The 25,411-nt window shown below is 49.0% G+C and overlaps 1 protein-coding gene across 4 annotated transcripts; it reads left to right on the plus strand.

Annotated features, from left to right (window-relative positions):
• The first annotated feature begins 6,785 nt into the window (after positions 1–6,785).
• RPAP1 (RNA polymerase II associated protein 1) lies at positions 6,786–24,890 on the plus strand. 4 transcript variants are annotated; one of them, XM_058738132.1, is made up of 25 exons: positions 6,786–6,893; positions 7,720–7,976; positions 8,285–8,433; positions 8,960–9,049; positions 9,759–9,879; positions 10,651–10,872; positions 11,751–11,930; positions 12,971–13,086; positions 13,368–13,466; positions 14,314–14,415; positions 14,641–14,808; positions 15,300–15,485; positions 15,610–15,744; positions 15,852–16,022; positions 16,543–16,700; positions 17,165–17,323; positions 17,448–17,649; positions 18,087–18,196; positions 18,490–18,685; positions 18,900–19,052; positions 19,465–19,607; positions 20,188–20,944; positions 23,913–24,089; positions 24,228–24,287; positions 24,395–24,890. In XM_058738132.1, the coding sequence occupies exons 2-25, from the start codon at positions 7,796–7,798 to the stop codon at positions 24,542–24,544; spliced, it is 4,185 nt and encodes a 1,394-aa protein (XP_058594115.1). In that variant the 5' UTR covers positions 6,786–6,893; positions 7,720–7,795; the 3' UTR covers positions 24,545–24,890. The 4 variants fall into 4 exon arrangements, with proteins under 4 accessions (XP_058594115.1, XP_058594118.1, XP_058594116.1 ...); XM_058738135.1 differs by having other exon boundaries at positions 20,188–20,524; XM_058738133.1 differs by having other exon boundaries at positions 6,850–6,949.
• The last annotated feature ends 521 nt before the right edge of the window (positions 24,891–25,411 follow it).

Genomic DNA, 25,411 nt, shown 5'->3' on the forward strand with positions numbered 1-25,411 from the left:
GGAAACAGACAGATGTCTGTTAAATTAATTCATAATTGCCTCAGAGCTTGGCCTGCCCCACAGTAATCACGGGGGGGATGGCTGTGCTCAAAGACATCCTGTCAGGAAGATACACAGCTGATTCCAAATGCAGCCTACCAAGAGTTTCCCTCCCCTTGCCCTTGCCTCTACCTGTCCCCTGGAGATTACTCCAGAGGGCCCTTCCAGAAGTGCTGGGTAAGGAGGAAGGACAAACCACTTAGCCTCCTGTTTCCTATAGCCACACTGGATCTTATCAGGGATTCTCCTGAGCAGCAGGGGCCTGCCTCTTCCTCCACTTGGCCCCATCAGTGCTTGCTTATTAATTATACTAATAACAACAACAGCAGTGCTGGTGGCAGCCTCAGACCCAGCTGGGGGCGCCCCCAGGTGGCAACACAGGGAGAGATTCCAGAAGGGCTGTCAGACTTGGCAGGGGCCTCAAGTCTGGTTTAGCTGAGCACTCTGCCAATTTTCTTGGGTACTGTGGGTGGGCTTCAGGACCCTTTCTTAAAGGAAAAGACTTGCTCCATTCCAGAATCCACAGCTTCTGAGTTTGGGCTGAGTTGGATAAGGGTAGGCAGACAACAGTCTGGAGCTGAAGCCAGGTTCGCCAGGGCCATACGACTGTGGCAAAGTGGCTGCAAGACTGCAATACAGTGGCTGCTGCAGCTCTACGCTTAAGCACTTGTCACTGCTTGAGGCCATCTCCCCCACCTCTCCTCTCTCCAGGGGATTTCAAGTTTCCCGTGAAAGGCAGCCTCCTCCTATTGACTCTGTTTGACACTGGAAATACTTCTCCTAGAGGATGTTGAACCTAGAGCCCAAACCCAACCTTCCACTTTCTTTTCTCCCCTCATTTCCTCCCCATCATTTCCTGAACTCTGACAGGGAATCCCAGCCTAAGGACCATCCTTTCCCATCAGTCAAAATAGGCTTCCTGGATATGTCATGGATGCCACTGCATTCTGTACTCACAGCCTTCACAAACTTCCTATCTCAGCTGTAGGCCTCAGGCACATCTCTGTCACCCTGGGCCAGCACACTTTCCATGTGGGGCCAGGAGCCCTGAGTCCCTGCTTCCTCTATACCCGCTTTTGAACCCTTATCAATTCTTAGTATTTCTATTTACAAGGTAGGGGGTACTGTGGGGTCTTGGTCTCCTGACTTGCCAGCCAGCTCCCACATAGAGTGCTTGCTTTCCTGAGCCCTCGAAACCCATTCTTCTTACCTATCTACCCCATCTCTCTATGTATCTCTGTCTCTCTCTCTTTCTGGCATGGAACATGCTTTAAGGGTATGTGAGCAGGTGTGATTTTGTGGAAGAAGTGTGTAGGTGGGTAAGAGGGTGTGCATTGTGATGTATGAGGGAGGGTGTGCATTTGTGCAAACTCTAAATGTGACTGACACTTTGTGGGTGGATGGGGAGAAAATGCGTGCGTGTGTGTGTGTGTGTGTGTGTGTGTGTGTGTGTCTGAAGGAGGTTGGCTGCCTGTGCAAATTCATGCCTGCAAAATCTCCCTTCCTTTCATAAATGCATTGCTTCGAATGAAACTAATCAAATCAACAGGAAATGTATTTGACATAATGCAGGAGCAGCTGTCCCAAGAGTTCCTGTCCTCAGAACAGTACCAAAGCCAGCTCTGATCTATCCCAGGGGAGTAAGAAGGGGATACAGGGAGAGGAAAGGCCAGCAGCAACCCATTATTATGGATGGAGCTAGGTTGGGCCATGGTATCTCCCTACTTGGATGAAGTAAGTATCTGCCCACTCTGCCTTTTATGATCCAGGACTGCTCAAGGAGGCCAGGGATAGATAGAGAGGACACAGACAAACCTGGAAATAAAAATAAAAACCATCTGCCCATAGTAGCAGAACTCCCTGATGGCAATTTCCAGCAGTTGCAGGAAGCACCTGCTTCAGCTTCTTTTTCAGAGTTAGGACCTTCCTGTCCTTCCTACTCAGGCAAGAGTGGGTGGACCAAGAAGTAACCAAGGTGAGCGATGGGGTCAAGGTAGTCTCACTGCCCTGTGACCAAGGACCCATTACTTCCCAGCTACTAAGAAAGAATGGATCCTTGGGACCCATTGAAAGTTGGGAAATTCCACTTAGGGAATGGGAAGGTCGAAGACTGTGCTCTCCATCACCTTAGAGAAGGCAGGGAATCCACTCCAGGGCTTGGAGGAAAACTGCCTGCAGGTGTGATGCCAGTTGTGCCTGCAAAACACCCCTTGCCTGAAGCTCCTGAGTCAGAAACAGTGCCATTCCCTGCCCAGCTGAAGATGAAACAGAAAGGTAAATCCCTAGGAGAGACTGAACTTGGATGTAGAGTCACAGAGGGACTTTCAAATGGTCAGAGTTTTTCCCCAAAAGCAAACTTAGGAGGTAGGAGAGAGCAATAAGTTTGAGGTTTCTGAAACAGCAGATGGGTCTAAATGTGTGGAAGAAAAAATTGTCCTCTTCAAAATTTCATCTAGGGAATCGGGTGCCTGGGTGGCTCAGTTGGTTAAGCATCCGACTTCGGCTCAGGTCATGATCTCACGGTCCGTGAGTTTGAGCCCCACATCGGGCTCTGTGCTGACAGCTCAGAGCCTGGAGCCTGCTTCAGATTCTGTGTCTCCCTCTCTCTCTGACCCTCCCCCGTTCATGCTCTGTCTCTCTCTGTCTCAAAAATAAATAAACATTAAAAAAAAAACTTCATCTAGGGAATGGCCCTGAAAGGAAGAGTTCCATGTGTAAGGGCCTTTGTCAACTGACAAAGGAAATATATGTGTGAGCGTGAGTATATTTGTTTGTATATCTAGCTGTCTGTATTTCTCTTTTTGATCCTCTTTAACTAGAGCCTGGCCAGTGACTTTTTTAACTTTTTATTATGAAATATTTTAAATATATATATATATGTAGAGACCAAAGTACAGTATAATCCCCAATGTAATTATCACTCCACTTCACTGATTATCTTAGCCAATTGTATTCTGTTTTCCCATTTTTTGTTGTTTTCCTGGAGTTCTTAAAAGCAAATCTTAGCCATATTATTATTTCAGCTATAAATATTACACTGTAGCAGACTTAACAAATAAAAACCTCATCCATATATAAATTCAGTTGCTTATGTATAGAAATATTTATAGATATGCACATATAACAATATATAGATATATTTCCTTTGTCAGTTGAGAAGGGCCTAAAAGTAAGACACCTCAGTAGCAATGAACATACCTAGCACCCAAATTTTGATTTCTAACTCCACTTCCCAATAAAAGGAACTAAGGACTTTTGGAGAAATGGCTGATTCCAGGATTGGGCACAAAATATACAAAATGATCTCAGAGCATCTTACAGGGCCAAAAAGAACTGCTCAAAAACCCAAACCCAAACCCTCCCCCATCCTCCCCACACACAATGATGAGGTCTATCAAAGGGCCAAATATTTTGAATAAATAAGTTAATGGGAAGCATAGACAAATCTCTCATGCAGAGGAATTACAAATAACTTAGGTAGACACTCCACCCTTAAGGAGAGGAAGCAAGCCTCCACATTCAAGTGTGGGCCACGCAGAGTGACTTCCTTCCAAAGAGGATGGGATTGGAAGCAGCGGTGGTACAGTACAAAGATCTGAAATTTCTAGGTGATTAAGGTTAACATCAACAGTCGTAGGTCATATTGGTAGTAGGTGCCTTGACACAATGTGATAAAAATGGCATTTCATCCCTGTGTTGTTCTTCCCCAAAACCTATAACCCCAGTATTATCATGAGAAAAACATCAGACAAAACCCAACTGAAGGACATTCTATACATTCTACCAGTACTACTCTGTCGAACTCATCAAAAACAAACAAACAAAAAGTCTACAAAACTGTCAACACCAGGAGGAGCCTAAGGAGACATGACAACTAAATGTTCTTATGGAACAGAGAAAAAACATTAGGGTAAAGCTGAGGAAATATGAATAAAATATGGACTTTAGTTGGTAATAATGTATCAATATTGGTTCATTGGTTCTAACAAATGTACCATTGAATGTTAGATGTTAAAAACGGGAAACTGGAGCACCTGACTGGCTCAGTGAGTAGAACACGTGACTCTTGATCCTGGGGTCCTGAGTTCAAGCCCCAAATTGGGGGTAGACTTTACTTTAAAAAACTGGGTGGCTCACTTGGTTGAGCAACTGACTCTTGACTTTGTCTCAGAGTGGAAGGATCCTAGAATTGTGGGATGGAGCCCAGCATTAGGCTCTGTGATAAGTGTGGAGCCTGCTGAAGATTCTCTCTCTCTCTCTCTCTCTCTCTCTCTCTCTCTCCCTTTGCCCCTCTCCCTATCCTTCTCTCTCTAGAATAAATAATGAAGTAAAACATTAAAAATGGGGGGCATGCCTGGCTGGCTCAGTTGGAAGAGCACGTGACTCTTGATCTCAGGGTTGTGGGTTTGAGCCCCATGTTGGATAGAGATAACTCAAATAAATAAATAAATAAACTTTATTTAAAAAATGAGGGGCACCTGGCTGGTTCAGTTAGTGGAGTGGACAACTCTTGATCTCAGGGTTGTGGGTTTGAGCCCCATGCTGGTTGTAGAGATTACTTTAAAAAAAAAAAAATCTTAAAAAAATGGAGAAACTATGTTTTGGGTAAATGGAAACTCTTTGCAATTTTTCTGTAAATCTAAAACTAGTCTAAAATAAAGTTTATTTTTCAAAAAAACACATCCATACCCAATAATTTTTTTAAAAATCCTTAATATCATATAAAACCCAGTTTGTGTTTAATTTTCCCCAACAGTCTCAAAAAATGTCTTTTTATATTAGGTTTGTTTGAATCAGGATCCAAAGAAGGGCCATATATTTCATTGATAATCTCTTATGTATTTGTAAATATATAAGAGAAGAATCTATTATAGAAGAAACTGGGTCATTTGTAGAATTTTCCACAATTTGGGTTTTGTTAATTGTATCCTCATGTTATCATTTAACATGTTCCTCTAACACCCATATTTCCTGTAGATTAGTAGTTAGATCTACATGCTTCACTAGATTTGGTTCCAATTTTTTGGCATGAAACTTTCTTGGGAAATGTTTTTTACTTCTAATTGTATCACATCGGGGACACGTTATGTCCAGTGGTCTCACTTTTACTGATGTTAAGGTTTGTTGTTCATAAATTGGCAACCTGATCCATCATACATAAAATCCTAATCAACCTTTCACTTAACAGTTTTTTTTTTTAACTTATGTATTTATTTTGAGAGACAGAGAGTGCAACCAGGGGAGAAGGGCAGAGAGAGAGGGAGAGAGAATCCCATGCAGGCTTTGCACTGTCAGTACAGAGTTCGATGTGGGGCTTAATCCCATGACCCTGGGATCATGACCTGAGCTGGAATTAAGAATCAGACGCTCGGCCAACTGAACCACCCAGGCACCCCCCCCCCCCCAATAGTTTCAGCAGTCATTAATGATAGTTGCCTGGAGCGATTATTTCATTAGTGGTTGCAAACAATGATTTTCTACTATCATTCTTCCAGCATTTCTGGTTCCAGTTCTCCTCCCTCACTCCCCATAACTTCTGACCAGGCCCAGGACTATTTTGGACCCCAAAGATGGCTAAATACTAGTAGCTGAAATTTACTGCTACAGTTGAGACCAAGAGAACTAAAGAATGATTCCATAGAATACTTAGAAATTTGTTAAAAATGCAAATTTGTTTGGGTCCTATCCAAGACCTACTGATTCAGAAACTCTTGAAGGTAAGGCCCGGTAATCTGTTTTAACAAGCCCTCCAAGTGATTTTGATGCCTGCTAAAGTTTAAGAATGAATGGACTAACACTGGCTTCCCTAACATAGCCTTCGATCAAGCAGTGGTTTACTAAGGTCCTATTTTCATGGCCATATGCTGGGTGCTGAGCACTATGGATGCAACAAAGAGGGCCTGGTGCCCCCAAGGAACTCAGTCTATTCAAGAGAATAGCATACATGCTTGTGAAAAGGTGGCAATAGTTGATAATTGGCAGTGCATTCCCAACAAGCCACACAAGTGGTGCAGGTGTAAGATTTCAAGGAAAGTTCAGTGAATAGACCTGGTTGGCAGGGGTTTTAGAGTTCACTTCAGCTTGGCCTTAAAGGGAGAGAAAGACTTTGGGGGTAGGGTGTGGGAGAGAAGAAAGAGAGGATTTCCAAGAAGAGACACTGCAGTGAACAGAGGCAGGATGCTCAGGAAGGGGATCAGGAGACTGTTTTCTTCTCTCCTCACCACCATCACTCCTACAGTGTTTCTTTCCTTAAGCCTTGCCTTTCCTTTTACATGCTTACCTTCTTGGTCACCAATAAATGCACTGGGGAGGTCACCTTGGTGTTTGTAGGTTGCTGGGTGCTGCCCACAAACTTGGGCGCTGGGTTTAGGATGTGATTATCCAGGCTGGTGAGTGCAGAAGGATCGTCTGAAGTACACTTTGCCTTCTGTCACGGGTGTCGTGTGTGTAGAAGGGCCTGTGTCTGCTGCACATCCGAAGGATGAGTGTTCTCAGTGTTGGCATAGAGTTTACCTGGTGGGGTAGTGGAGGGCAGGGCAAGCCGTGCATCTTCCCCCTCAAGGGTCCCGAGCGCAGGGGCGTCTTGGCTTGGCTCAGCCGGAAAAGCATGCGACTCTTGACCTCCGGGTTGTGAGCCCAGGCTCCAAGTTGGGTGGAGAGATTACTTAAATAAACTTAAACAAAAAAAAGGGAGGTACGGGGGGTCTTGGGCGCCCAGAATGCAATCCCAGAAAGGGTGGAGCCAGGCCCTGGAAAGGCGGGGCTGGGCTGCGGGGCGGATGTTCAAACCTGGTGGCGGCGGAAGCGTGGCACTTGCGGGGCAAGATGGCGGCGCCCAGGCGATCCTAGAGGAAGTAAGGGGCTGCGCTGGAGGGACGGATTTCAGGGTTCCCCGGGGGAGGACTCTGGGGTAGGGTATCCAGCTTCCTTGTTGGAGCCTCCCTGAATGTATCTGCTGTGCACTGGAGTGGCCGCGGCCTCTTCGGTGTGGAGATCCCGGCCGCGGCCCACCATCAGCGGGCTGCATAGGCTGGGATCCGGTGATTTCTTTGCTGACTCGAGTGGTCCGGGAGTGTCCGCGACCGCAGAGCCCTAGGGGCAGTTGTGAGGCCCGACAGTGTACAAGTACTCCTTTAGTGAAATTTATTCCTAAGAGTTTTTGTTCATTTTGATGCGATTGTCAGTGACATTGTTTTCTTAATTTCATTTCCTGATTGTTCTTTTTGCTGGTGTATAAAAATACAGATGATTTTTATATGTTGTTTTTTATAGCCCAAGGTTTTGTTGTTGTTGTTGTTGTTGTTGTTGTTGTTGTTGTTGTTGTAGTTGCTTAATAATTTGAACACCTTTAGGCCAGGCATGTTCTCTCCATTTTGATACAGAATCATTACTCCTTGATATGACATTTATCTGCCTGTCTCCTGATGGCATTTTTCTTAGGTTCCCTACAGCTGTTCCTGAAAATTTTTATCATCCACAGATTGTAAACAACTTTAAGTCGGCAATAAACTTTGTTGTCAGGCTGGTGACATCAGGGAGGGCTGTATAGGGAGGGAATGGCAATAAGGTATGAGTGAGAAGAAATGAGTTGATGTGAACCCAAGAAAAGAGTTGTCTCTGATACACAATAAAGAGAATCAGGATTCGCTTGCAGAGGGCTATCAACTTTATTGCTTGTAGGTGTGAATGAGAGAGAATCACCACACCAAAGCAGTGCTGGAAAGAGTTGCTCTAGAGAGGCAGCTGGAGTGTCAAGATGCTGTCCAGACCAAAGCCAGGGGAGTCAGAGGTGGACCTGCTGCGTTTCCAGAGTCAGTTTCTTGCAGCTGGTGCGGCTCCAGCAGTACAACTGGTGAAGAAAGGAAGTAGGAGAGGTGGCGACACTAACCTGGACCATCCTCTGCTACAAGATCATCGGGATGTGGTGACGCTGGACAGTGAGTGGTTGTGGGTGTCAGGCTGAGGAACGAGAGAGGATATGACCTGAATGTCCTCTCCCTCTTCCTGATGTGGTTGGATTTTTCCCCGTCATTATTTCAGACACTGCATAATCTCTGTTCCTGCAGCCCCATTTTACACATGCAGAAACTAAGGTTCACAGAGCTTACATACCTTGCCCAAGGTGACACAGCTTGAGCCAGGGCCCCACGGCAACTGCCCTTCTTTCTTTGGCTTCCTCCTGCCCTCAGTCTCTTCCTGGAAAGGTGTGGGTATCCTCACATCTGAGGTTTTTTTTCTTTCCCAGATCTCCCAGATTTGCCCCCAGCTTTGGTTCCTGCTCCCCCGAAGAGAGCCAGACCCAGCCCTGGCCGTCCCCCCCCTGAACATGAGGATCCTGAAGAGAGGCTGAATAGGCACGATCAACACATCACTGCTGTCTTGACTAAGATCGTTGTGCGTCTCACCCTTGTTTAGTAGGACAAGTTTTCCTAGGACAGCAAGGATATTTGGGTAGGGGTGGTGAGCCTTAGGAGTAGAGGGTGATTCAGAAAGGTGGGACTTTATTCCCCCTGCAGTCAGTTTGGGGTCTGCTTTAGAAACACTGTCCCCGGGGCGCCTGGGTGGCGCAGTCGGTTAGGCGTCCGACTTCAGCCAGGTCACGATCTCACGGTCCGTGAGTTCGAGCCCCGTGTCAGGCTCTGGGCTGATGGCTCGGAGCCTGGAGCCTGTTTCCGATTCTGTGTCTCCCTCTCTCTCTGCCCCTCCCCCGTTCATGCTCTCTCTCTGTCCCAAAAATAAAAAATAAAAAATGTTAAAAAAAAAAAAAAAAAAAAAAAAAGAAACACTGTCCCCTAAGAAGCAAAGTGGGTCCATTTCTCCCTAGAGAGAGACTCTAGTCATACAGAATTGGGGCTAGGGGGATAGTGTCCAGTCTGGGGAAAGCTTGGTATCTTCACTACTTTGTGCTTTGTTGCTGCAGGAACGAGATACAAGTTCAGTGGCTGTGAATCTGCCTGTGCCCAGTGGTGTTGCTTTCCCTCCTGTGTTCCATCGCTCACAGGAGAGACAGGTAGGCACGGTGCTTAGATGGTGCTTAGGGGACATTCAAATGAGCCTTATAGTGCCTCTTCCTTTTTTTTTTTTTTTTTTTTTTTTTAATGTTTATTTATTTTTTTGAGATAGAGACAGAGAATGTGAGCCAAGGAGGGGCAGAGAGAAAGGGAGAGGGAGAATCTTAAGCAGACTCCGTGCTATCAACACAGAGCCTGATAGGGGCTTGTGGGGCTGAGACTCACAAAATGTGAGTGAGATCATGACCTGAGCTGAAAGCAAGAGTCCGGCACTTAACCAACTGAGCTACCCAGATGCCCCATAGTGCATCTTCCTCAGGCAGAGAATCTGAATAATGATAAGCAACCCTCTTGTTCAAGCAGCGCCATGCTAAGCACTTTACACGCGTTACTTAGTCCTCATAACAGCCGTGTAAGGTAGGTATCATTATCCCCATTTCCAGGTGAGGAAACTGAGACCCTGAAAAGATAAATAACTTGTCCAACACCACACATCTAATAGATACAGGAGCCAGAAATCCAACCCAGATTTGTCAGACTTCAAGACCTGTCCTATAGAGCACTGCTTTTTCTGAGAAATAGGGTTGTGACCCTTGGAGATGAAGCAAGACCCTTTTATCCCTTTGTTCCAGTGGCCTTAGTGTAAAGAGTTTGAGAAGAGGACGGGGTAAGGAGCATCAGTCACCTGGGTTTTCTTTTTGCCCATAGGGGAAGTCAGCAACATCTGGTAAGAGAAGCATCTTTGCCCAAGAAATTGCAGCAAAGAGAGTGTCTGAAGCTAGGGTCCCACCAGTTAGAGAAGTTGTGTCTACCCTGGATCCACTAGAGGGTAAGCTGAGGTTGAGGAGGCTTGGGCTCGGCCTTTTTCTAATACACAATCATAGAGTCACCTTTGGGTATGTGTCTTCTCCCCCTCAAATATGAAGGCATATTTATTTATTTTGCGGGGGGAGGGAGAGGGAGAGAGAGAGAATCTTAAGTAGTCTCCACCCAGTGCAGAGCCCAACATGGGGCTCAATCTCAGGACCGTGAGATCATGATCTGAGCTGAAATCAAGAGTCAGACACTTAACCAACTGAGCCACCCAGGCGACCCAGGAAGGCACATTTAAGTGGCATTTGAGCCATCTGAAGAGGAAGCTGTCCCTTATCCCTACATACACTATTGAGTATGGATGGCTTGGGTCCACATCTGAGTCTTAGGTGCAGGGAGAGTGCAGGCCATTATTCGGCTCTAGGAAGAAGGAAGGAGTCAGAGATATCTGGCAGGGACTATAAAATAAAGATAAAGGCCAAGATTCCTTTAATGATGCAAATTATTAACAGAAGAGCCGGAGGCAGGCTTCTGGAGGCAGATGACTGGACATCTAAGAGAAGAGTCAGAAAGTAGGCTATTTCTTAGGGAAACATCCCTCTAAAAGGGGAAAAATGAGTAGAGAGGTCACCACCCGGCCCAGCCTGTGTTTGTGTTGTGGGGGTGTGGGCTGTGGGGAGGGCCCTCCACTCTTTGCCTGGGAAATCTCTGGGGCCTCCCTCTGTCTCCAGGACTAACGGGATTAGGCTTGGGTGAGGCAGTGAAACTAATCATACACTTCTTCCAGGTGCTGCATCCTGTGAGGCACTCACACCTAGGGAGCAGGGCTACCAGCTTCCATGGGGCAGCCACAGCTTCCAGGGACCCAATCTAGTCACAGGGAAGGGGCTCAGGAGCCAGGATGCTGAGCAGGAAGCCCAGACCATCCATGAAGAGAACATAGCAAAACTACAAGCCATGGCTCCCGAAGAGATCCTGCAGGAACAGCAGCGGCTGCTAGCTCAGCTCGGTATGGCATATCAGTCTTTGCAGCCGAGGCCAGGCTAGGAAGGGACTGCCACTTATTAATGAAGGCTTACTGTGTATGCCAGGCTTTTTGCTGAGTACTTGAATGCATTATTTCATTCTGTCCTCGAATGGTTCCTGTAAGTACTAATTTCATTTACTTATGAAAAGAAACTGAGTCTCATAACTTGAAGAAATTCTCCCCCAGGTCATATGGCTGGTAAAGAACATGGATGAGATGTAAACCTAGGTCTGTGAGGTCTGACAGTCCCTGCTCTTAACCACTACACTGTGTATCCTGTACTACTCTAGTGTAACGTACTCTAATGTAATGTAGTTATGCTCTATCTAGTACGGCTATGATATGTTCTATTATATGACACTCAACTCTGCTATACCTCCCTCCTAGTTTCTATTCACCAAAACAGTAGCACCAAGTCAGTCTTGTTCCAAAGTGTGTATCTAGCACCTTAATAGAGCATACATAGATTAGGTTTCAGTAAATATTTGTGTGTAAATAAATTAGCTAAAAGAGAGAGGAACTGTTCCCCTAAATGCCTTCTCTTTGGCTCTAGTCAACATTCATTCATTTATTCCACAGCCACTTACTTTGGGCCTCTGATCTGGAGCCAAGCACTGGGATAGGTGGAAACCTGGGCCAGGGGACTGTGAAAGATGGAGAGAAGGGTGGGTGGGCAGGTCCTAGGGACAGGTGTGGGTCATTGAAGCCCCAAGAGAGCCCAGCGGGTTCAGGCCAGGAGGAGGAAATGGCTTGTCCTGGCCTTGGCACTCATAGGCAGGCAACATTCAGCAGGTGTCAGGTCTGTACAAGGCTGGGGGGGATCCACCAACACCCACTGTCCCTTCCATCCTCTTCCCTAGATCCCAACTTGGTTGCCTTCTTGAGGTCCCACAGCCATGTCCATGAGCAAGCAGGAGAGAAGGCCACAGAGGAGCAGAGACCAGGAGGACCCTCTGTTGAGGTCACTGGAGAGGAACCCACTGTGCCAACTTCTCCAAGTGAGCCCAGGCAGGAAGACGAGCTGGAGCCAGAAGCCCCAGGTTTGGAAAAAGGGGTACATCTTTTGGGGAATAAAAGTAGAGGGAAGTATCCCGTCTAGGCTTGGCAGATGGGAAAAGAAGAGAATCTTCTCTGTCCTTGACATCTAACATTAATCTTCCATTATCACCTGGAAATCAGTCTTCATTTGCTGATGCTTATATTCTTCCTGCATATGCTTCCTGTTTTCTTGCTTTGTTGCCACTCCTTCTCGCTCTTCCCTGGTAAGCAGCAGCAGCAGAGCATGATGGCTGAATGGCCCCTCCCCCTGCAGATCATCTCCAGCCTGCCTTTGCAAGAGTTGCCCCAGCCCTGGCTCTAGCCACCCTACAGTTTTCTGCCTCTGCTGTCAGTGTTATGAGCAAGATGGCAGGGCCAGGGTGATGATGGGAGAAGAGTCTGACACAGGCCTTACGAACATGCCAGACCCAAAGCAGAGAGGCCAGTGGGAGCACTCATTTCCCAGGACCTGGATTATTTTATTAGTGATTAACAAATGAAGAAATTGAATTATGGAAGCCAGGAGCCTCCTGCCCCTCCGTGAGCTCCAGGCCAGCTGAGCAGGTCGGGTGGGGGGTGGGGGGGAGAAGCAGGGGGGTGTCCTGGGTGTATGTTTCTGTATCTTGCCCTGCAGAAGCAGGATAGCTGTCCCTCGTTGCCCACTCTCCTGCTTCTTGAGAAGGTCGGTACTAGACAGTTGAGAGCTATGTTGTCCCTGATATATGTGGTCCTCCCTTCTTCCTCTGCTCCCTCTCTTTCCTCTTCCTTACCTCCTCCACTTTCTCTTGCCCCTCCCAGCAAATCCTTGGGATGAGCAAGGGGCTAGAGCCCTGGACTAGGTGTGTTCTCCCATATCTGAGACATTTGTGCAGTTCCCAGGGGTTCTAGCTGCTGGGCCATGCTACTTAACTATAGCTGAAGGCAGAGGCTGCCAGACCCTTGGGCAGAGGTACATGTGGCAACCGCTGGGTGATGGCCAGGACCCCAGTGGACCACCGAGCTGAGCCCCTTAGGGTTTACTACTCTGCTTCCATCTTCCTAGCTCTGGCACCACCTGTGACGCCCCACAAAGAATGGCTGCACATGGACACTGTGGAGCTGGAGAAGCTCCAGTGGACCCAGGACTTGCCCCCACTCCGGCGGCAGCAAACGCAGGAGGTGAGGAGGGCCAGCTGACCTACAGGGGGTGGAGTGGGCCGGAAGTGGGGCTGGGGCCCTTGCACCCAGGACTCAGGCCATTTTCTTCCCTGGAGCTGGAGAACCATTTCTCCTTTGCACTCCTCCTCCTCTCCCACCACCCTGCCTGGCCCCTGGGGCCAAAGAAGTTCCATTTCCACTCAGGCATAGAGTCAGGACCGGAGGCCCGGGAGATGGGTGAGGAGTGGGTATGGGTAAGTTGCTGCATCCCCAGCCTATAGTCTTCTTTCTCTTCCCGTTAGAGGATGCAGGCCCGATTTAGTCTTCAGGGGGAGCTTCTGGCCCCTGATGTGGACCTGCCCACCCATCTGGGCCTGCACCACCATGGAGAAGAGGCAGAGGTGAGGCATGGGGCCCAGGGAGGACTGGGCAGCTCTTGGCAAGTGGAAAAGGACCTCTGGTCAGTTGCCTCGGACCTTCTGTGTACTCTATTCCAGTTCTCAGCCTTGGTGTCCATAGGTTATTGGGCTCAAAATGTTTCTCCTCATTCCTTCACATTCCGTTCAGTTCCCTGAACTTGCCAGTTCTATGTCGCTTCATCTGAGGCTTTCTAAAGGAGAGCCTTGCTCCCTCTTACCTGCTCAGTCACCATGTCTTCCACTCTCTCAGCCATGCCATCCGTCCCTCATGGGACTGCCATACTGATTCCCTCTGGCCCCGCTCAGGCTGTGCCGTGCCTCGGAAAGTTTCCTGGCTCTCTTCTGCTCACAGAATAGTCTTGGCTCTTTAGCCTGGCAAGACAGTCCTCCGACCCTCTATCCCCGCTGCCCCTGTAGCTCTGCCTTCCTCACTCCTGCGCCATTCTGGAGCCCACTTGCCATGTACGCCGTGTACTCAAGGACCTCCAGGGCTTATTCTTCAGGCCATCAAAGCTCTACCCACCCACTAAGACCTCATCACTTTTCCAGGTCCCCCTTCTCTCTCTGTCTCTCTCTCTCCTCTTCTCTTGTAAATTAAACACTGATTACTGAATTCTTCCCTATCTGCCTTATGGCATGGTTACTTGTGTGCAAGTCCCATCTTCTTTACCAGTTTGAGGATCCATGGAGAGCAGAGGCAAGAGATATCACTTACTTATCTTAGCCTTCCCCTGGACAACTAAGTCAGTGCCTGGAATGGAGGCATTTCTGTGTATTGGTTGGGGTGCTGCCCTGTGTCCTGGCTGCTGATTTCTTGTCCCTGCCCCAGAGAGCGGGGTACTCCCTGCAGGAGCTGTTCCACCTCACGCGCAGCCAGGTGTCCCAGCAGAGAGCACTAGCTCTGCATGTGTTGGCCCAGGTCATCAGCAGGGTGAGTGGACTGCTGGCCGGTCCTGCCTGTCCCCACGCCTCCTCCCCCAGCCATAGACTTCCCCACCTCCTGCCCTTTCCATTCTGGCCCCATAGCCCATACACCAACTGTCTCTGGGGCAGACTGGGAATGGGATAAACCCAGGGTCATAGGTGGGCAAGTGAAGGGTTTAGGACAAAGACTCTAACTTCTACATCTTCAGCAAAGTTTTATCCTATCCCCAAGGCCCAGGCTGGCGAGTTTGGGGACTGGCTAGTGGGCAGTGTCTTGCGCCTCCTCTTGGATGCTGGTTTCCTCTTCTTGCTGCGCTTCTCCCTGGATGACAGAGTGGACGCAGTCATTGCAGCTGCCGTCCGGGCTCTTCAGGCTCTGCTGGTGGCTCCTGGAGATGAGGTACAACACAGATAGGAGTAGGGCTTTGAGGCATCAGCGTTCCTACTCCTGTTGCTGGACATGCCCTCACTGCCAAGGCTTTGCCAGGCAGAGCAGAGAATGGGATGGCAGCACCACTGCCTTCTTCTTTTTTAAAAAATTTTTTTTTCCAACGTTTTTTTTTTATTTATTTTTGGGACAGAGAGAGACAGAGCATGAACGGGGGAGGGGCAGAGAGAGAGGGAGACACAGAATCGGAAACAGGCTCCAGGCTCCGAGCCATCAGCCCAGAGCCCGACGCGGGGCTCGAACTCGCGGACGGCGAGATCGTGACCTGGCTGAAGTCGGACGCCTAACCGACTGCGCCACCCAGGCGCCCCACCACTGCCTTCTTCTATGGGCCCCAAAGCCCAGCAGCCTTGCCTTTCTGTTCTGGGTGGGTGGCTGCTGCTGCTGCTTTTTCTGGGCCTGACTCCTTCCTCTTCTTCCCACACCCTTCTCTCTCATGTCAGGAGCTCCTCGATAGCTCCTTCTCCTGGTACCATGGAGCTTTGACGTTTCCTCTGATGCCCAGCCAGGAGGATAGGGAGGACGATGAGGATGAAGATGAAGAGGCCCCAGCAGAAAAAGCAAAAAGAAAGAGCCCTGAGGAAGGAAACCGGCCTCCATCTGACTTGGCCCGACATGACATCATCAAGGTAAAATGCTGGGGCAGCTGCACCTGTCGCATGACCTCGAAGCGAGCACATCTTAGGCAAGAGGGGTCATCAAGGCCTGAGGCTCAGTTGCTTTTGGCACTGGGTTTATCTCTCTGATCACCAGGGGCTTCTGGCTACCAACCTGCTGCCACGGCTGCGCTACGTGCTAGAGGTGACCTGCCCAGCCCCTTCTGTGGTCCTTGATATCCTAGCTGTGCTCATCCGTCTGGCCCGGCATTCCCTGGAGTCAGCCACAAGGGTAAGAACGAGAAGGAGACAAGGAATGCACAAAGAGCCTAGCTGACCCCATTGCTGACCCTCAGCCTCCCTACTTCCCTACTTCCCTTTTCTTCCTGACCCCCACAGGTCCTGGAGTGCCCTCGACTAATAGAGACCGTGGTTCGAGAGTTCCTGCCCACCAGCTGGTCCCCCATGGGGGTGGGGCCTGTCCTCAGTCTACACAAAGTGCCCTGTGCCACTGCCATGAAACTACTTCGTGTCCTGGCCTCGGCTGGTAGGAATATTGCTGCCCGGCTGGTGAGCAGGACAAAGGTCGAGGGATGAGGGGCTTAAGACAGGGCTGGGTTGGGGGCTAAGCATGGCCTCTGGACTCTGGGTAACTCTCTCATGCCATCTTCCTTTTCTGATCTCTGATCCAGTTGCTTAGAAATGCAGTAGGAACCACCAGCCAGAAACCTAGTCATCTAGATTATAGTGTATCCTATAGGCCTACTTGTGCTTTCGTTAACTGATGGGCCCAGACCAGAAGAGCCACTTACAGATGGGCGGCCGTCACCCATAGCCAAGTAGCCCTAGAAAAGGGGCCGAGCAGGTGCTTGCTAAAATGAAGGGGGGGAGAGGCAGAGAGGGAAGGAAGGTGGAGCGGGAGGGAGGGATGGATGAGATAGTTTCATCCTGGTCCAGAGTTAAGACCCTGTAGCACGAGAGTGGCCTGGAACAGGGTTGAGTTGAGCCAGTCTCCATAGTAAGAGAACCTGAGGCTACTTGGGCTCCCTGCTGATTGTGATGTTCAGACTCTCTGCCCTCTCACCCTCAGCTGAGCAGCTTCGATCTCCGGAGCCGCCTGTGCCGCTTTATAGCAGAGGCTCCCCAGGAAATGGCCTTGCCCCCAGAGGAAGCTGAGATGCTGAGCACTGAGGCCTTCCGTTTGTGGGCTGTGGCTGCCTCCTATGGCCAGGGTAGTGACCTTTACAGGTGAGGAGAGACAAGAGTAGGCTCTCTTACAGACCTCTCCGTTTCTGTACTCTGGCCTAATCTGATGACTCAGCCTTGCTCAAGGTTTCAAGCTCAGAGGGAGGCTGAGGATGAGGAAGAGGGGATTCTGGGAGGAATGAAGAAGGCTTGGGGGCCAGGACTAGCCAGAGGACAGTAGAAAAAAGCCGAGGTAACCACATTCTGTGCACAACAGCCTTAGTAGCTTTGTGAAATCAGATTTAAATCCCTTGTTGGAAGGAAGCCTGGAAGGTCTACCCTCATTGCCTTCAGCCTCCAGCCTTCCTTCCCTCTGAAGCCTTCCAAGAGTGCCCAGCCCTGGGGCCTCTTTCTCCCAAGCCTCCTTAACCAAACTGCAGGTCCTTGGGGCAGTGCCTTGCTTTGTGTCATGTGTCTCCATGTCCAGTGTCTTTGGACACTGAAAGGCAGTAATCATTCTCCCCCAGGGAGCTATACCCAGTGCTGATGCGGGCCCTGCAGGCTGTGCCAGAGGAGCTCAGCACCCAGCCCCCTCAGCCCCTGTCTGTGCAGCGGATAGCCTCCTTGCTCACTCTGCTCACCCAGCTGACCCTGGCAGCCAGTAGCACTGTCCCTGAGTCCAGCAGGTATGTTATAGCTCTGAGCTTCAGGACAGGTGGGAGCACTCCTCCAGAGTGAGAGGGTGGGTGGACCTTATGGAGGAGTCAAGGCAGCCAGACCTTGACTGTGACCCCTTTGGCACTCCTGTAGTGACTCTGCTGAGGCCAGTCTGTCGGCCACTCCTTCCTTGATCACTTGGACACAGGTGTCCGGGCTCCAACCCCTTGTGGAGCCCTTTCTAAGACAGACCTTGAAGTTGCTGCCCAGATCTGAGAATTGGCATGCTCTAGGCCCGGTGCCCACTGCCTGCCTACTCTTCCTGGATGCATACTACCAGGCCTGGAGCCAGCAGGTGAGTGTTGCCTGCCTACCTTCCTCCATATCCTGGGCGCCTGCCCCCATCTTAACATACCACCCTGTGTCTCCCTCTGTCTCGATCTCTCCACTCCTACCTCCCCATTCCACTTTTTCCTATTCTCCGCCTTTTCCCTCCCACCTTCCTCTTTCTGCTTCCATATCCATTAGAGCTGTCAGGGAGCTGTGTTGGTGGGGACCAGAGAACCCCAAGCAGCAGCTCTGTCTCCCTGGAGACTTCATGCTCTGAGGACAGAGGGTGTCGGGGCAACCTCAGGGTCTTTTCTCTCTCCAGAAGGGTCAGAAGGCAGAAGGCAGTGTTTGTAAACACTGACTCTTGGGCTCTTGGAAGTTATGGGCTTGGCCTGGGTACACAGGGTCTAGGAGAATGCATCTCCTTTTGCTGTCAGCTCATTGAGCCCCTTGGTCTTCTAGCCAAGCCTGTGCCCAGGGGATTGGCTTCAGGATATGGAGCGCCTGTCAGAGGGGCTGCTGCTACCCTTACTGCACCCACCCACTCTGGGCAGCCTGTGGGATTCTCTTGGGTATGTAGTGTGTGTGTGTGTGTGTGTGGTTGGGAGGTGGGGGCGGTAGGGAGGAGGCCGTTTGACTCCCTGTGGGACTCCTAGATCTAGGTCCCTGGCCCATCCCAAGTAGAACTTCTCAGCCTGAAGGAAACCTGAGTCCCTAGCAAGCAGCACTTGAGGGCTCTGAGGAATGTGGGTACTGGTCCATATAGCCAGGTTCCTGTGGGCCTTGGTTGCAGACCAAGCAGCTCTTTTCTAGCCTGGTGTACATCAGGCCAGAGCCCCCCTCAGCTTCTTCATTCTGCTTCCAGGTGCTGCTCCCCTCTCTGCAACCCACAGTTCTGTGTTCCAGCCCCTGAAGCTCTCCCCAGCCTGGTGTCACTGGGCTGCACAGGAGGACACCCCTCTCTCAGTCTGGCTGGCTCAGCCTCACCCTTCCCGTTCCTCACTGCCCTCCTGTCTCTCTTCAACACCTTGGCCCGGATCCACAAGGGGCTATGTGGCCAGGTGAGACATAGGCACCTGGTTAGGGGTTGGAGGCTGGGGTAGAGGGGCAAGATAGGAGTCAGAACAAAAGGGTGAGGGTATCACTTGAGGCAGAAAGGTCTCTCTTGCCAGCACCCATTTCTCTGAGTTTGGCTGGGGAGGGGGCAGCCACCTGGGGAACTTCAGGAGAGAGATCAAAGTCACTTTAGATCTGAACAAGTTTGCTTTCCTCCAGCTGGCTACCATATTGGCTGCCCCAGGACTCCAGAACTACTTCCTCCAGTGTGTGGCTCCTATGGCTGCCCCACAACTCACTCCCTTCTCTGCGTGGGCCTTGCGCCATGAGTACCACCTACAGTACCTGGCACTCACCCTGGCCCAGAGAGCGGTGGGTATGCCCCAGCTCCCTCTCCACCTCTGTCCACGACACCCCCCCTCCCCCATAATCCCCACCCCTGCAGTTCATCCCATCTAGATGTGCCCAGGATCTGTACCCTTCAGTATATATCCTCTTTGCATGGACTCTCACTTCCCTTTGCTCTGTGCTCTCTCACATCCCACCCACCCTCCTACCCCTTGGTCTTCTTTTTTTTTTTTTTTTTTTTTTTTTTTTAATTTATTTTTGGGACAGAGAGAGACAGAGCATGAACGGGGGAGGGGCAGAGAGAGAGGGAGACACAGAATCGGAAACAGGCTCCAGGCTCCGAGCCATCAGCCCAGAGCCGCGAGATCGTGACCTGGCTGAAGTCGGACGCTTAACCGACTGCGCCACCCAGGCGCCCCTGGTCTTCTGTTCATAGGCAACAGTCCAGCCAGTTCTGGCCATCAATGCCGCTCTCCATCATAGTATGGTGTTGGCCCTGCTGAGCCGACTGCTGCCTGGAAGTGAGTACCTCGCCCATGAGCTACTGCTGAGCTGTGTATTCCGTCTGGAGTTCCTCCCGTAAGTCCAGGGTTGGTGACATCAACTCAGCCCTTTGAGAGGCTGTTGTGGCTATTGACAGAGCAGCCCTGAGTTTGGAGCTAGAACACCTGGGTTTAATCCTCTTTCTTGCATGGATTGTACTTCATCTATTGGAGCTTCCATTTTCTCATCAGTAAAGTGAGGATGAAGATATCCACGTTAGAGAATTATAATGTGATTTCAATGTGACTGTATGGCTAAAAACAGGTGCATAAACTAGCTATACTTGAGTAACAGCTAACAGTTACTGAGTGCTAACTTTGTGTCTGGCATCTCCTTAAGTATCTGTCTGTATTTTAAGTGTTTCACTTGTACTATGAGATAGGTATTGTTATTATCCCCATTTTCCTATGAGGAAACTGAGGCACAGAGAAGTTCCATAAACCTGCCCCTAAGCAGCTGACTTTAGTATCCATTCTCTTAATCTACACACACAACATAGAAAGTGATTAGGGGAACAGGGAGGAGCAGGATTGGACCTAGGAACCTCTGGGAAGCCCTGGAGAGGTGGAGTGCCGTGGTTCAAACCCTCATTTTTGGCTTTTGGGTTCTATTGCAGGGAAAGAGCATCAGGTGGTCCAGAGGCAGCTGACTTCTCTGATCGGCTGTCCTTAGGGAGCGGCAGGGACTCTGCGTGTGGGCGAGGGGCTCTGCTGGTTCAGGCCTGCCAGGACCTCCCCAGCATCCGCAGCTGCTACCTGACCCACTGCTCACTGGCCCGAGCCAGCCTACTAGCATCTCAGGCCTTGTACCGAGGGGAGCTACGGCAAATCCCAGCCCTGCTGCTCCCTGTGCCTAAGGAGCCACTGCTGCCCACCGACTGGCCTTTCCTGCCATTGATCCACCTCTACCACCAGGCCTCAGACACGCCCTCGGGGCTTCCTCCTGCTGACACAGTAGGCACAGCTATGCGGGCTCTGCAGTGGGTGCTCATCTTGGAAAGCTGGCGCCCCCAGGCCCTCTGGGCTGTACCGCCTGCTGCCCGCCTGGCACGGCTCATGTGTGTGTTCCTGGTAGACAGTGAGCTGTTCCGGGAAACCCCAATACAACGTCTGGTGGCAGCTCTCCTTGCCCGGCTCTGCCAGCCTAAAGTCCTGCCAGACCTCAAGCTGGATTGTCCGCTTCCTGGCCTGACATCTTTCCCTGACCTCTATGCCAACTTCCTGGAGCATTTTGAGGCTGTCTCTTTTGGGGACCATCTCTTTGGAGCTCTGGTTCTCCTTCCTCTGCAGCGTCGGTTCAGTGTCACTTTGCGCCTCGCCCTCTTTGGGGAGCATGTGGGAGCCTTGCGAGCTCTGGGCCTGCCTCTGACCCAGGTACTTTCTCAGCCCAGCACAGCCTGTACTGTACTGGCCTTCCTGTACTGGGCCTTGGGGGTGGTCCTGAGCAGTGGGGAGCTTTGGTGGCCCTCAGGTTCCTTATCTCACTTCTTGGGGATTTTGAGGAGATTAAGAGACTCCACGAAAGGAGATACTCCACAGAGTATCTGGCATATAGTACATATTGGATATTATTAACAAGCTACAGCTCGTTGTTCATGTTGCTACAACCTGGATAAGAGACGTGCTACAAACTAACGTTCAAAGTTATTCAGATTTTAGATGTTAGGTCAGGATTCAGAAAAGGGAAATATCAAAGTGGGCTTCCCATAAGCAGAAGGCTTTGGGGAAGAGTGCAGATTGACCTGGGCACTGAAGGTTGGATAGAATTTGGATTGTTGAGGATGAAGGACAGAATGTACCTAGGGGAGGGGCACCTGGGTGACTCATTCGGTTAAGTGCCTCTTGATTTCAGCTCAGGTCATGATCTCACAGTTGTGAGATCTAGCCCTCTGTTGAGTGTGGAGTCTGCTTGGGGTTTTCTCTCTCTCTCTCTGTCTCTCTCTCTCTGTGTCTCCCAACTCACAAGGTCTCTCTCAAAAAGTAAAAGAATGTACCTAGTGGAATAGCATCAGCAAAAGCTCAGAGGCAGGAAGGAGTATAACAGGGTAGGAAGAGGGAGGAGTCTAGAACAGATTTTAGTTTAGGAACTTGTTGGAAACAAGGCTAATAAAATCTTGGCCTCAAAAATCAGGCTAAAGAGTTAAACTTATAAGCTGTAGAGAGTTACTATTTTTTTAAGGTTTGAGTTTTTATTTTCATCATATCTTATTCTGGTAAACTTTTTGTTTAATTTTTTCTAATGTTTATTCTTGAGAGAGAGAGACAGAGCACAGGTGGGGGAGGGGCAGAGAGGGAGGGAGTCACAGAAAATGAAGCAGGCTCCAGGCTCTGAGCTGTCAGCACAGAGCCTGATTCGGGACTCGAATTCACAGACTACGATATCATGACCTGAGCTGAAGTTGGATGCTTAACTGACTGGGCCATCCAGGCACCCCTAAACTTTTTTTTAAAGTTTATTTATTTTGAGAGAGAGTGAGAGAGTGAGCAGGCAAAGGTCAGAGAGAGAGGGAAAGAGAGGGAATCCCAAGCAGGCTCCACACCATCAGCACAGACCCCGTTGTGGGGCTCGAACTCATGAACCAAGAGATCATAACCTGAGCCAAAATCAAGATTTAGGCAATTAACCAACTGAACTACCCAGGTGCCCTATTCTGGTAAACTTTAAATATTTTAATAAATACATTTAACATGTATATAAAATGTAAGTATTTTATATAAGAAAACAAAAAAAATACATTTTTAAGGATTAGTCTTTTTATGTACATATATATTTTTATAAAATTGGGATCCCTGCATAATGTTTTCTTCATTTAATTTTCATTTAATTTAATATTACATAATAAGCATTTCCCAATCATTAAATATTCTAAGAAATCAACATTTTTTTACTATGTAATAATTCATTGTGTAGGTGCATCTGTTTATCAACCCCTTGGTGGGCATGAAAATTGTTTCTAATTTTCTGCTATTTGAAGTAACACTATGACAAATACCACTGGAGGTAAACCTTATGTCTTTCTTTCATAATCATTTTTTTATGTTTGTTAATTTTTTTTAATTTTTTTTATTTTTTAAAATTTACATCCAAATTAGCATATAGTGCGACACTGATTTCAGGAGTAGATTCCTTAGTGCCCCTTACTCATTTAGCCCATTCCCCCCTCCCACAACGCCTCCAGTAACCCTCAGTTTGTTCTCCATATTTATGAGTCTCTTCTGTATCATCCCCCTCCCTGTTTTTATATTATTTTTGTTTCCCTTCCCTTATGTTCACCTGTTTTGTCTTTTAAAGTCCTCATGAATGAAGTCATGATTTTTGTCTTTCTCTGACTGACTGATTTCACTTAGCATAATACCCTCCAGTTCCATCCACATAGTTGCAAATGGCAAGATTTCATTCTTTTTGATTGCCGAGTAATACTCCATTGTATACATATACCACATTTTCTTTATCCACTCATCCATTGATGGACATTTGGGCTCTTTCCATACTTTGGCTATTATTGATAGTGCTACTATCAATATGGGGGTGCATGTGTCCCTTTGAAACAGCACACCTGTATCCCGTGGGTAAATGCCTAGTAGTGCAATTACTGGGTCTTAGGGTTGTTCTATTTTTAGTTTTTTGAGGAACCTCCATACTGTTTTCCAGAGTGGCTACACCAGCTTGCGTTCCCATATGTTTGTTTATTTTTGAGAGAGAGTGCAAGCAGGGGGAGGGGCAGAATCCAAAGCAGGCTCCAGGCTCTGAGCTGTCAGTACAAAGCCTGACATGGCGCTTGAATTCAAGAACCGCAAGATCATAAAGTGAACCAAAGTCAGATGCTCAACCGACTGGGCCACCCAGGTGCCCTAATCACTTTTTTTTATGTTTTTATTTTTTTAAGTAGTCTCTACACCCAACGTTGGGCCCAAACTCACAATCCCAAGGTCAAGAGTGGTATGTTCAGTGACTGAGCCAGCCGGGTGCCCCTCTCATAATCCTTTCTGCATGGAATTAAGAGTGATTTTTTAGAGAGTTACTGGTCCTAAGAAAAGGAACTTTTGAAAGGTTTCATAATATAATCAAGCAGGTGAATGTGACATTTTGAAAGTTTTAAGTAAATCAAAGTAGTGGTAGGCAGTAGAAATTCAGTACTGCTTCTTAGTTTCCCAGTTTTCCCTGCTTCTCAGCTCTTTAGTCTTTAACCTTGATCCTTGTGATAGACAGGAATGGACGACTGTCCAGGACCTGATCTCTGCCCTCATGATTTGGTCCATGTGACCACCAGCCATCCACCCTGTTGTGCGGTGATAGACATTCCACCCTCACCCTCAGCATGTCTCATTCCCCCTGTCACAGTTGCCTGTGTCCTTGGAGTACTATACAGAGCCTCCTGAAGACAACCTGGCCCTCCTTCAGCTCTACTTCCGTGTCCTGGTTACTGGTGCACTCTGTGCACGCTGGTGCCCTGTACTCTATGCTGTGGCTGTGGCTCATGTCAACAGCTTCATCTTCTCCCAGGACCCAAAGAGTTCAGTAAGTTATACTGAAGGGAGGAAGGGAGACTGTGATTGAGCTGCCTTTGGGTCATCTGGGGAGGAGATGAGGGCCAGACAAGGCCAGTGATGGGTACAGCCCTTGGCCCAGTGTCCCCTGTCCCTGTTCTGCCTCTAGGACGAGGTAAAGGCTGCCCGCAGGAGCATGTTGCAGAAGACTTGGATGCTGACGAATGAGGTAGGATGGGGCACATCCTGGAGGGTGGGAAGAGAAGAGGTCTTGGGGCACAGAAATCTCAATAGGATCTCACTACCTACTTCATAAAGTTTCTGCCCCTTTTGCAGGGTCTCCGGCAGCACCTTCTCCACTATAAGCTCCCTAATCCTGCCCTCCCAGAAGGCTTTGAGCTGTATCTCCAGCTGCCCTCTCTGCGTCAGCAGTACCTCCAGAGACTGACCTCAGGGATGCTCCAAAATGGGGTATCAGAGACCTAGTATGGCTGCTACAGATGAAGAGATGGATACATTCTCCTGGGGTTCACCAATACGGGCCTGGCCAGACAGAAGGGTTTTGTGGCTTAAGGGTGGGCAGGAGACAAGGAAGAAGGCTTGCTTTCCTGGGAGCAGGCTGTGTGAGCTTTTTTGGAGCAGAGTGAGCCCTCCCATTATATCCTGATGTCTGAAACTCAGGATCTGGTCTGTATGGAAGTGAAGGGTAACTTGCCCCTCTCTTGGAGACCAGACAAACTATGTACATATCTCCTCCTTCCCCTGCCCCAGACCAGATACATAAATCCTGTAGATGTGTACTGAAATAAAAATTTTTTGTATCTCCTGGGAATCTGATTTGGACTGATTTCAGATGTTAGTTCAGGATTGGTATGGAGGGATGGGCTATCCTAGGGGAGAAGCTGGGCTCCTGTGAGAGATGGGAGAGCTGAAGACAGAGCCTACGTCTGGGAAAACAAAAACATGGGTCCTAGTTCTGCAGTAGAGCTGGGCCAGAGTAATGCTCTTGGGAAGGGGTACTTCTGGAAGGACTCTGGGCAGTCCACTTGATGTATAAGTATCCTTAATGAGGTCGGCGTCTTGTCTCCTTATGGTCTGTTAACTGCTATCTGAGATATGAAGAAACCCGAAATCAGACTGTGCACTAGCTGTCTCTTCATCTATTTGGGCTGCTGTAACAATACCAAAGACTGAGTGCCTTATACACAATAGAAATTCATTTCTGTTCTTGGGGTTGGGAAGTTGGTCAACATGCTGGCACAGTTGGTCTCTAGTGAAAGCCCACTTCCTGGTTCGTAGACAGCCTTCACGTGGTGGAAGGGAAATGAGGGTGGAACCCTCATGACCTAATCA

Source organism: Neofelis nebulosa, chromosome 7 (assembly GCF_028018385.1).
Source record: "Neofelis nebulosa isolate mNeoNeb1 chromosome 7, mNeoNeb1.pri, whole genome shotgun sequence".
NCBI classification, from domain to species: Eukaryota; Metazoa; Chordata; class Mammalia; order Carnivora; family Felidae; genus Neofelis; species Neofelis nebulosa.

What these genes read in the sequence shown, in the direction of transcription:
- RPAP1 (XM_058738132.1), top strand. Translation starts at nt 7,796, where the DNA reads ATGCTGTCCAGACCAAAGCCAGGGGAGTCAGAGGTGGACCTGCTGCGT. An exon ending in ATCGCTCACAGGAGAGACAG is followed by an intron (nt 9,050 to 9,758) that starts GTAGGCACGGTG and finishes TTTTGCCCATAG; the next exon opens with GGGAAGTCAGCAACATCTGG. An exon ending in GCTGGAGCCAGAAGCCCCAG is followed by an intron (nt 11,931 to 12,970) that starts GTTTGGAAAAAG and finishes CCATCTTCCTAG; the next exon opens with CTCTGGCACCACCTGTGACG.